General features: G+C 41.6%; 1 protein-coding gene across 1 annotated transcript in view; it reads right to left on the bottom strand.

Moving 5' to 3' along the window:
* The window catches only part of YTHDC2 (YTH N6-methyladenosine RNA binding protein C2), a 92132-nt gene that overhangs the window by 10265 nt on the left and 69558 nt on the right, over positions 1–12309 (bottom strand). The window contains exons 24-26 of the mRNA XM_051834534.2: positions 8941–9050; positions 5001–5293; positions 1016–1193 (exon numbers count right to left, since the gene is read on the bottom strand). Coding sequence (XP_051690494.1) covers positions 1016–1193; positions 5001–5293; positions 8941–9050 — 581 coding nt within the window. The remainder of the gene's footprint in view (positions 1–1015; positions 1194–5000; positions 5294–8940; positions 9051–12309) is intronic.

Genomic DNA, 12309 nt, shown 5'->3' with positions numbered 1-12309 from the left:
CTACTGAATTGAGAAATCAATTAATAGTGCAAAGAAACTACTGTTTCCAATTCTGAAATTTTAAACCAAAATTATTTTTAAATTTTTTTAAACCAAGAAAGTTCTAAAGAAATAATAAAGCACCAAGCTACACCCCATTAGTGAACGATGCGTTAGTTTTAAAACACCCAAAAGTGGGGGCCAGCGTTGTGGCACAGAGGATGAGCCACCACTTGTGATGATGGCATCCCATATCAGAGCACTTGCTCAAATCCCAGCTGCTCTGCTTCTGATGTAGCTCCCTGCTAATGGCCTGGGCAAAGCAGGGAAAGATGACCCAAAGGTGTGGGCCCCTACCACCAGATTAAGTTCCTGGCTTCTGGCTTCGGCCTGGACCAGCTCCAGCTGTGGCAACTTGGGGAGTGAATCAGCAGATAGAAGATCTCTCTGTCTCTCTTTCTCTCTCACTCTGCCTTTTTAAGTAAATAAATAGGCCGGCGCCGCGGCACCAGCATCCCATATGGGTGCTGAGTTCTAGTCCCAGTTGGGGCGCCAGATTCTGTCCCGGTTGCTCCTCTTCCAATCCAGCTCTCTGCTGTGGCCCAGGAAGGCAGTGGAGGATGGCTCAAGTGCTTGGGCCCGCATGGGAGACTGGGGGGCCACCTGGTTCCTGGCTTCGGATCAGTGCAGTGCACCAGCCGTGGTGGCCATTGGGGGGTGAACCAATGGAAAAGGAAGACCTTTCTCTCTCTCTCTCTCTCTCTCACTGTCTAACTCTGTCCAAAAAATAAAGAAATAAATAAATCTCCAAAAAATAAAAATAAAGCACTTGAAAGTGGTAATAACTAGAAATACCTGGTAAACAAGAAAAATTTAAAAATTTACTCTAAGTCTCGCAAGTTTACCAGCTTTAACCTATATATACAACAGAGGCCACAATTAGAAAAGTAGAACTGTCTTATTATTTTTGCTTAAATGTGTAAGATTAGATGTGTTGCAAATCGTTCATTACCATGTCTGCTTTCATATACTTTACCTTTCCTGAGGACGGAGGAGAAGGACTAGCGCAAGGACTAGGGTAACTACTGCTGTCTGTGGATTTCACAGAAGACTGATCCGATCGGTCATCAGTGCTTCGTTTGGGATGCAAAATTCCTCTATCCTTGTACTTCGGAGGTGGGTGTAATGCTGGAGACGGAGACTTCATCAATACTCTTGAGCAAGAAGGAGGAAGCAAAGATTAATTACAAGTATTTGTTAAACAAAGCAGATGCTATTTCAATCTAAAGTCCCAGACATTACTATTTATAGAATAATATTTAAATAGGGAAGTTCATTATTCTGTTACCTATGAAGGCAAGAAACAGCTGGTCTATAAGGGTACTCTTAAAAAACAGCAGGCAAAAATACATTTTAAAAAATCCACAAAAATCTGCGGCAGGCATTTGGAGCAGCAGTGAAAATGCTGCTTGGGATTCCCACATCCTGTACTGGAATGCATGGCTCAAGTCCCAGCTACTCTGCTTCTGTCCCAGCTTCTTGCTAATGTGTACCTTGGAAGGCAGCAGATGATGGTTCAAGTACCTGGGACCCTGCAACCCATGTGGGAAACCTGAATTGAGTTCCTGGTTCCTAGCTTTGGTCTGGCCTACCTCTAGCTGTTGTCTAGCCATTTGGGGAGAGACCCAACAGAAGGAAAATCTCTGTGTTTCAAAAATAAAATGAAAACTAATTTTTAAAATAATTCACAAAAATCAGAAAGGCTATGAACTTCAGGTAATATAGATTTTCAAAGCATATTCAAAATTTCGGTGTGGTAAAGTGGAAAGAATACTGAAACAGAATCAAGAAATACGAGATTTCCAGAACATCAGCGGTAAATTCACAACTGATCCTGAACAACTCTCTTCCCTTATCTCAGCTTTGATGTCCCTATCTATTACATGAAACAATTGTACCAAAAACTACGATTCTTCTGTTTCTTAGATTCTCAGAACAAATGTCACAAACATGGCAATCAAAAACTTTCTAATTCTTAAAAATGTATGTGTGTTTGTAATATATAACAAGAGGTTGACAAGTTAGTTCCTGGTATGTGGCAGTGTTAGGTTCAAAACACCACCTATAAAATACTCTTGTCAAGAACACTAGATCTAATCAAATTTTGCAGCCAACTACCAGATTACATACAATACATGGAGCAGAGTAGTAAATGCCAACCGCTTCTCGGCCTTTTGGCTACGATCAAGTGTAGGCGGAAATGACAGGCAGAAACAGACAAATCCAGAATGCAGAGACCTCTCAGTACTACCGACCCTGCTTCTTCAAAGATCAGGAGAGGAGCTACTTGAGATCACAGTACACTGCAGGAGTCTTCCTGCATGCTGATTCAAACAAACAACATTTAGCACAACTCGGAAAATGACTATTTTATAGGGGTTAGTAACTGCACTGTGGTTTTGTAGGGAAAAAAATGTAACTGCTTTTAAGAGATGCACATTTGAACATGAAATGGCAAAATGACCAGATATGGGGATTTACTTTGAACTCTATAAACAAAAACAAAAAGGAAGAAAGAAAAAAGTACTCTGGAGTGGATAATCAAGTAGCTGAAAATTCTGGTAAATGATGAATCTGGTCTACGGTGTCCACTGTCATACATTTACTTTTTAGCATTTCACAATATTTATAATAATTTTAAAACAAAAAAAGATGCCTTCATAATTTATAAGCTTCCATAGTCTTGCAATTATAATTACTCTATCTTCAAGACCAATGAAAGTAGCTTATCCCAAAAATTTGCTTCTCTTAAAATAATTCAAAATTTTTTCACAAATGAAATAAAAACTAAAACAAAGCTATTAATATTAAAATGTATACTGAATGCACATTTAAATCATTAATAAAAAATTGGCAAGAAGTGTGAAGACAACTTTTCAGGGTTTTTTAAAAATTCTATTTATGTTGATTTTATTTGAAAGGCAGAGACAAAGATCTTCCACCTGCTATTTCAGCCCCCAAATACTGGCAACAGCCAGGGCTTTGCCAGGCCAAAACCAGGAGCTCAAAACTCCATCTGGGTCTCTCACATGGGTAGCAGGGACTCAAGTACTTGAGTCATCACCTACTTCTGCCTCCCAGAATGTGCATTAGCGGGAAGCTGAATCAGAAGCACAGTAGCTGGGACTCAGACCAGGCATCAGCTATGGGATGTGGGTACCCCAACAGGCAAATTAAACCACTGTGCCAAACGACTGCCCTTCAGGAATTGTTTTGCCAATGAACTGAGATTCAGTGAGTTACCTGATCACAACCGCTAAATCCCATCATTCTCGTACTCAAACCTAACTGACCTGAAAATCAGGTGACAGCCTGAATGGGAGTTAAAATTTTACTAAAATTAAAATGATGTTGTTAACAGAACTAAATGTCTAGTATTGTGGTTTTCAAATTTGTCTTCTGCTCTGAGATATAGTCTAGTTTTTCTCTCTCATGTAGGGCCATCCACCAAAATTTCACTTATAAAGAAATAAGGTTTTCCTCAATTCTTCTACCTAAATTTTCACTTCAAAAGAACAAAGAGTTCTAATATAGATAAAATGGCAAATTTACCTTAATTTCAAGTAGAAAAGGTAAGCTTGTCCCCTGCTATCCCACTACTATTTAGAAAATAATATTTAAATAAACTGGTTTAACTTTAGGATAGAACATGACAGTGAGAGAGAGAGAGAGAGAGAGAGAGAAAAGTCTTCCTTCCGTTGGTTCACTCCCCAAGTGGCCGCAATGGCCAGAGCTGCGCCAATCCGAAGCCAGGAGCCAGGTGCTTCCTCCTGGTCTCCCATGCGGGTGCAGGGCCCAAGGACTTGGGCCATCTCCCACTGCACTCCCGGGCCACAGCAGAGAGCTAGACTGGAAGAGGAGCAACCAGGACTAGAACCAGGGTGCCTGAGCAGCAGGCAGAGGATTAGCTAAGTGAGCCGCGGCGCCAGCCTAAAGTTTTTCTTAGAAGAAATTGTCATCTAAATCTGCACGTTACCATCCCAGGGTGAAAACTCTAAATATCTTTTCCCAAGAAGTAATCCTACAAAGATTGTAATTTTTTCCTTTAAAAATAAATTCTCCCAAGAGTCCTCACTGTATTTCTTATCAGAATCAACCTACCTGAACTCTACGGCTCATCTATCATTAACACAAAAGACTCGAAGCCGATGAAACCTTATCTTTAATTGTAAAATACTATAAACAATAGAATGTAGTTACACTGTAATAGTAATATGGTCATGTGGCAGTAAATATGTTTACGTGGTTACAACATGACTCCCTTCAATAAAATGTAAATTACTAGGCTAATCCTCCACCTAGCGGCGCCGGCACACCAGGTTCTAGTCCTGGTCGGGGCGCCGGATTCTGTCCCGGTTGCCCCTCTTCCAGGCCAGCTCTCTGCTGTGGCCAGGGAGTGCAGTGGAGGATGGCCCAAGTGCTTGGGCCCTGCACCCCATGGGAGACCAGGAGAAGCACCTGGCTCCTGCCATCGGAGCAGCGCGATGCGCCGGCCGCAGCACGCCAGCCGTGGCGGCCATTGGAGGGTGAACCAACGGCAAAGGAAGACCTTTCTCTCTGTCTCTCTCTCTCTCACTATCCACTCTGCCTGTCAAAAAAAAAAAAAATCACTTAAGATATATGAACTAAAATATACAATTTTAAAATGTTGCCATTTTTCTTAAAGAGTCTAAAATTGTGAATTCTGGAAATAAAGCATTTTGCATTCTTCCTGACAAACCACCACCACCGTATTAAATAAAATAATTCACAGATACCAGTAGCTCAAAATATGTCATATCACCTTAATACATGTAAGAATTACATCTTACAAGTAAAAAACACTTGTGTTGTTGTAACCTTTTTATGTATCTTAGATTGTAAGAAAGTAATTTTTAAATACCATAAAAGCACATGATTCTATGATACATAATTTTCCTGGAGAAAATATCTCCTATTTTGATAAAATATTATAAATTTACCTTTCTGCAGCAGTCGATTCATCAGAAAATTCAGTATCTGCTGTACTTTTCCTACTATTATTTGACCTCCAAGATGATGCCAAGGGGAGTTCTTCTGAAGACATGGGTCTGGGCCTTTGGCCAATCCCAGAGGGCTGCTGTAAACCTGCAGACTGCTCTTCAGTGCTCAAAACAGCTATGATCGCTCTTATCGTGGCTTCATCAACTTGGGACCAAGGTTTAGATGGAGCTCTCATTCGGCGTAAAAATAAGCTATGCCACTTTTGCCTGAGCTGCAGCAATAAACTGGCTGCCTGTAATAAAACACTTTCCTCAGTTCAAAAAGACACAAGCAAAATTTGTATCACAAACAAATGACACCTGTTTGTTAGTGAAGGTCTACAACTATTTCCAAAGAATTTAAGTCATGTTTCCTATAATTCCTTCTACTACATAAATTAAATAAGATTTCTCATTTGCCATATAATAGGCACCAGAAACACAAAATCAACAGTCTAATAAGAGACAGTAAACAACAGCTGTCATAGAGTGTAAACAGCACCAGAAATGTAGCAACAGGGTAAATAAATAAAAATACCTAAGGGGCCAGCATTGTGGTGCAGCAGGTTAAACTACTACCTGTGATGCCAGAATCCCATACGGGCAGTGGCTCAAGTCTCAGCTGTTCCAGTTCTAATCCAGCTCCCTGCTAATGCACCTGGGAAAGCAGCAGAAGACAGCCAAAGTAAGTGGGCCCCTGCATCCACATGGGAGACTTGGAAGAAACTCCTGGCTCCTGGTTTCAGTCTGGCCCAGCCCTGGCCATTACACCCATATTGGGAGTGAACTAGCAGATGGAAGATCTCTCTCTGCTTCTGTAACTAAGCCTTTTAAATTAATTAATTAATTAATTAATTAATTAATCTTAAACCAGAAAAGGAAACAAAAAGAAAAATACAGAAGGCATTGTGGCACAGTGTGTTAAACCTCTACTGTGGAGTGCTGGCTCAAGCATTGGCTTCTCTGCTTCTGATCTGGCTTCCTGATATTGTGCCTGGGAAGGCGATGAATGATAGTCCAAGTACTTGAAAATCCCTGTCACCCATGTGGGAGATCCAAGTGGAATTGCTGACTCCTGGATTTAGCATGGACCAGCCCCAAATGTGGGCATTTGGGGAATGAATCTGAAGTTGGAACATTCTCTCTCTCTTTCTTTCAAATAAATAATTTTTTTTAATTTCATTTACTTCCATTCATAGTGTATTAATTGCCTCTATTCAAACCACAATGTCCACAAGGCAAATGGATCCATAGAAAGGCCAAGAGATAGAAACTTCAGAGTCATCAGTGTATAAATGGTTACTAAATCTATACATTGGGACAAAGTACCCAGGGGTCGTGCAAAGAAACTGAGAACAGCAGAACAAGGCATGGAGTACTAGAGAATTGAGATTTTAAGATATAAACGCATACAGAGGAGTCAGTGATGCAACCTAAGAAGGAATGACCACAGAAGAAGAACTGGGGAAGATTCACCTCACAATAACTAGTACAGAGAAGCTGGGGCAGGGGTGAGGTGAGAAGACAAGATTACAGACAGGAGTGTATGAACAACAGTGGCAGCTACTAGAGAGAGGTCATGCTCATCAAGGGCAGCAGAGTGGGTGTGACGACAGGGAAGATAGAGTTGACCTTGGCAACTATAGTTCAGTGAAGTAAAGGGATGGTGAGAATGGAAATGAGACTACAGATAGCAGTGATGATAAAGGAGCGGAGGGTAAAAACAAAGTAACCCTGGCCTATGTCCACTACAGCTAGGCTTCCAAAACACTGTCCTCCCAGATGGGTACAGAAGCATTTTATTTTTTTTAGATATATTATTTATTAGAGAGGCAGAGTTACGACAGAAAGGCCTTCCATCCAAGGGTTCACTTCCCAAATAGCTGCAAAGGCTGAAGCTAGGCTGATCTGAAGCCAGGAGCCAGGAACTTCTTCCTGGTCTCCCATGTGGGTGCAGGGGCCCAAGGACTTGGGCCATCTTCCACTGCTTTCCCAGGCCACAGCAGAGAGCTGGATGTGAAGAGGAGAAGCCCAGACATGAACCAGCACCTATAAAGGATGCCAGCACCACAGATGGAGGCTTAGCCTACTGTGCCACGGTGCCAGCCCCCAGAATCATCTTTAAAAGGAAAGATGGGGCCCGGTGCTGTGGCATAGTGGGTAAAGCTGCTGCCTGCAGTGCCAGCATTCCATATGGGCACCAATTCAAGTCCCAGCTGCTCCACTTCCAATCCAGCTCTCTGCTATGGCTTGGGAAAGTACTGGAAGACGGGCCAACTCCTTGGGCCCCTGTACCCACGTGCGAGACCCAGAAGTTCCTGGCTTCTGGCTTCGGATTGGCCCAGCACCAACGGTTGTGGTCATTCAGGGAGTGAAACGGCAGATGGAAGACTTCTCTCTCTGTCTTTGTCTCTCTGTGGCTCTGCCTTTCAGATAAATAAATGAATCTTTAAAAAATTAAATAAAAGTAAAGATGGAGGAGCTGGCATTGTGACGTGGTGGGTAAAGCTGCTGCCTCCAGCACCAGCATCCCACATGGGCACTGGTGTCCTGGCTGTTCCACTTTCCATCCAGCTCTGTTAATGACTTGGGTGAAGCTCCTGGGCTCCTGGCTAGAGCCTGGTCCAGCACTGGCCATTGCAGCCATCTGGAGAGTGAATCAGTAGATGGAAGCTCTCTCTCTCTCTCTCTTCCTCTCTCTCTGGAACTCTGAACATAAACAAATACATCTTTAAAAAAAAGATTGGGAAGATTTTTGTCAAAAAAATTTTAATTCGAAAAACATTTCTCTCTCCCAATTCAGAGGCATATGAAAACAGAATGAACTCATATCTTTCTCTCAGAATTATACAAAAAAAAATGAAGTTTTCACATACTCAGTAATACTCAGTACATACATATTTGGAAATACTCAGGTAATACTCAGTACATACATATTTGGAAATATTCAGATACTACTGTTATAGTTTGGAATGCTTTTGGTCCCTCCAAAAATGGTCGCTAATGCAACTGTACTGGGAGGCATGGTCTCTAGGCAATGACTGAATCATGAGGGCTCTGCTCCCATGGATGGAATTAAATCCCTTCTCAAAGAGCCTGACAGGAGCTGTCCCTTCTCACCTTCTCAGCCCTCTGCCTTCTGTCCTGTGAGGACAGTGTTCGTCCGCACCAGAGGACACGGATTCAGAGTGACTTCTGGGAAGAAGACAGCTGCCCTCATCAGATGCGAGCACTTTGAACTTGGACTTCCCAGTATGTAGAAGCGTGAAGGGAAAAAAATCTGTTCTTTATAAATTACCAGACTGGGATATTCTGTTACAGCAGCCAAAACGGACTAAGAGAATTTTATTACGCTTAAATACTGAGCCAATGCAGGCATCGCAGCACAGTGGGTTAAGCTGTCACTTGGGACGCCCGCACCCCAAATATCAGAGTGCTGGGTCACGTACTGGCTGCTCTGCTTCCAGTCTGACTGAAGTGCCTGGGAAGCAGCAGCTGATGGTCTAAACAGCGGAGTTCTTGCAGCCCACATGGGAGAACCATTCCTGGTCCCTAGCTTCAGTCTGGCCCAACTCTAGCTGCTGCAGCCATCTGGGGAACGAACCAGTTGATGGAAGGTATCTGTCTCGCAGTCTGTGTGTGTGTCTCACACTCTCTGCCACTTTGCCTTTCAGATAAATAAATAAATAAATCTTCAAAAAAAATACTGAGCTACACCTCAGTTTTTCAAGTCTATTGTAATAAACCTCTATACAATAAAAATGCATAAAGGTCCTATAAAAACTGAAAAACAAGCAGCATTCTCTAATACTAAGGGCTCAATATTGAAGATAAAAATTTTTATAACCAATTCATACTAACTGAATGAAAGAAAGTTATCACCTACTTACAAGCTACTTACCTCGGGCTCCAGCTTGAAGTTGAGCCACTCATCAAGTTTCAGAGCTGCTAAATGAGCCGTAGTCCTGTCTTCCACCTCACTGTCACTACTGTCATTGGGAATGCCATCCGCTGTCCCAACACATATCAAAGAATAAACCTCTGTTACCATCTTACAGTACAGCAAAAAGCTAAGCAGAACGATCATCCCCAGGTACAGAAAGCCTGCCATACCAACAATTTATGTGCAAAGTTCTTGAAACCCAACAGATCATAAATTATATCCCAATATTTAAAGAGAGAAAAAGAAGACATTTTAAGATTGCAATCTCTAATCACAATGCACAAAACAGAACAAAAAACAGGAATTTTGAAACTAAAGCACGATCTTCAAATAGTAACTGAAGAAGTAACTAAGAACATAATTAAAGAACGGTATGACAACACTATATATCAAGAGCTCTGGTAGATGCTCAAAGCAACACTCGCATAAACTCATTTAAACCAATTTAGAAAGTTGAGAACTGTATGGTTAAATACATCTTAGAAAATCTGCATAAAACCCAAAGAAAAGTAGAAAACAAAAATTAATGAATTGGAGCTAAAATGTTAACAGTTAATATTATAATCCATTTCTTTGCAAGGACTAACAGACAACCTCTGTAATTTTAATAAAGGAAGAAGCACAAATATATCTACAAAATCAGAAGTGAGAATAAGATTATAAAAATTAATCTAAGATTGGGGCTGGTGCTGTGGCACAGTGGGTTAATGCCCTGGCCCAAAGCACCGGCATCCAATATGGACACCGGTTCGAGACCCAGCTGCTCCATTTCCAATCCAGCTCTCTGCTATGGCCTGGGAAAGCAGCAGAAGATGGCCCAAGTCCTTGGGTCCCTGCACCTACATGGGAGACCCGGAAGAAGCTCCTGGCTCCTGGCTTCGGATCAACACAGCTCCAGCCGTTGTAGCCAACTGGGGAGTAAACCATCAGATGGAAGACCTCTCTCTCTATCTTTCTCTCTCTCTGCCTCTCCTCTCTCTGTATAACTCTTTTATATAAATAAATAAATCTTTAAAAATTAATCTAAGATTATAAAATATAAGCTGAAACATAAAATATACCTAATTAGAGAGTAAATCTGAAATCTTTAAAAAATTATTCATAGTCTACCAAGAAAATTACTAAAACAGAAAGAAAAAAGAACTACAAAAACATAAAGCTATTTAAGAAAAACAAAACTAAAGATGACTTAAAGAACAGCAACAAAGTAAATCAGAATATCAAGTCTCTCAAACTTTGAGGGAATCAGATAATAACTAGTTCCTTTAATGATATAAATTTGAACGTAACCCTAAAACCTGATAATACCTAAAATCTAAAAATACCTGAAAGCACACAAGAATACTCCACAAAACCTACAGCTTCACTAATAAACATATATATAACACTCTTAAGTAAAATGCTAGAAAAACATGCAGCCACATAATAAGTACTACTTAGTCCAAGGAAGGTTTATTCTAAGAAAAAAAAATAGCTCCTTAAGAAAACCTATATACAACATCAACAGGCTAACCAAATTCTGACTGCATGGACAAATCCTCAATAGCTATTTGATAAATTCAAGACATTTTTCTAAAAAACAATACTTCCCTGTTAATAAAACAAAAATTAACATTATGATCAATAGTACATTTAGAATTTAAACTTTTAAAATTCAACAGTGGTAATTAATATAGTTTTCCAAACTTTTGAAAAAAGAATCAAAAGCAAAAGTTTTGGTAAAAAATGTAAGTATTATCACCTAAAGGTAGTACAACATAATAAATACAAATTCCCCAAAATTAGTAAGAAATTGGTGAAGTAGCAGGGCAAATAAAACATGCTAAAATCCATTGGAGTGCACCTATTAAGCGAAATCAGCAGTAAAATGACTTATAACCACAGAAAGGCAGCAGAGTTACAGGCAGACCTTCCAACACCAGGTACTAACACTTATTAATAAACAAAACTGCTACATAAGACCGGCGCTGCGGCTCACTAGGCTACTCCTCTGCCTTGCGGCGCCGGCACACCAGGTTCTAGTCCTGGTCGGGGCACCGGATTCTGTCCCGGTTGCTCCTCTTCCAGGCCAGCTCTCTGCTGTGGCCAGGGAGTGCAGTGGAGGATGGCCCAAGTGCTTGGGCCCTGCACCCCATGGGAGACCAGGATAAGTACCTGGCTCCTGCCATCGGATCAGTGCGGTGCGCCGGCGGCAGCACACCAGCCGCGGCAGCCATTGGAAGGTGAACCAACGGCAAAGGAAGACCTTTCTCTCTGTCCACTCTGCCTGTCAAAAAAAAAAAAAAAAAAAAAAAAAACCTGCTACATAAGAAAGAACAATAGGCCGGCACCCCAGGTTCTAGTCCCGGTTGCTCCTCTTCCAGTCCAGCTCTCTGCTGTGGCCCGGGAAGGCAGTGGAGGATGGCCCAAGTCCTTGGGCCTTGCACCTCATGGGAGACCAGGAGAAAGCACCTGGCTCCTGGCTTCAGATCAGCGCGGTGCGCCAGCCACAACGTGCAGGCTGTAACAGCCACTTGGTGGGGTGAACCAACGGAAAAAGGAAGACCTTTCTCTCTCTCTCTCTCTAACTCTGCCTGTCAAAAAAGAAAAAAAAAAAAAAAAAAGAAGAAGAAAAAACAATAGAAAGGAAGAACTGTAAAACGTGTTCAGAAAGCTTACACAGGCCAAATTTAATTTGTAAACAAGTAAGTTTTCTAAAGCAGAATACATACAATCTAACAAATAGGGTATATAAAAAGAAAGTATTCAATAATAATTAGTCCTAATATGTTTTGGTATAGAGGAAGAACCATAAGTCATATTCATATACATTTATCAAGTAATTCCACTTCCAAGACTTTTAAATCAGGAAAATATGAAATGAATGAGAGTAGGACACCCTGATGAAGACATCCACGTGCCAACGCCCCTGTCTTGTCCACAGTCTCATGAGTGGCCCATCACAGGGGCACTTCCACTCTCTCCACACACCCTGCTGCGGGCCCACCACCTCACTGAGACTGCTCTTGTCAAGCTCACTGATCACTGCACACACTGCCAAATACAACACAAAACTTTCACCTTTTTCATTATCTCAGAGTAACGATTAATAGTGTTGACTCCCTTCTTCAAGCATACCTTCCTCCAACACTGGTCCACTCTTCCTTCCTGTGCTCAAACATACTTACTCTTCAGGCAATCCACACTGAAGTCTTGAAAGACCTTCCACAGGCTGATGAGGTCCACATCTGCACTGCTCAGGCCTCTTCCCGCCCCCTCCCCCGATCACCAGCATCTCATATCAGAGTGTCAGTTTGCATTCTGGCGACTCCACTTTCAATCCAGCTT

The sequence above is a fragment of the Oryctolagus cuniculus genome, chromosome 6 (genome assembly GCF_964237555.1).
Source record: "Oryctolagus cuniculus chromosome 6, mOryCun1.1, whole genome shotgun sequence".
Taxonomy (NCBI): Eukaryota; Metazoa; Chordata; class Mammalia; order Lagomorpha; family Leporidae; genus Oryctolagus; species Oryctolagus cuniculus.
Note: the sequence above shows the minus strand (reverse complement) of the source record. Positions and strands in the feature narration are given on the sequence as shown.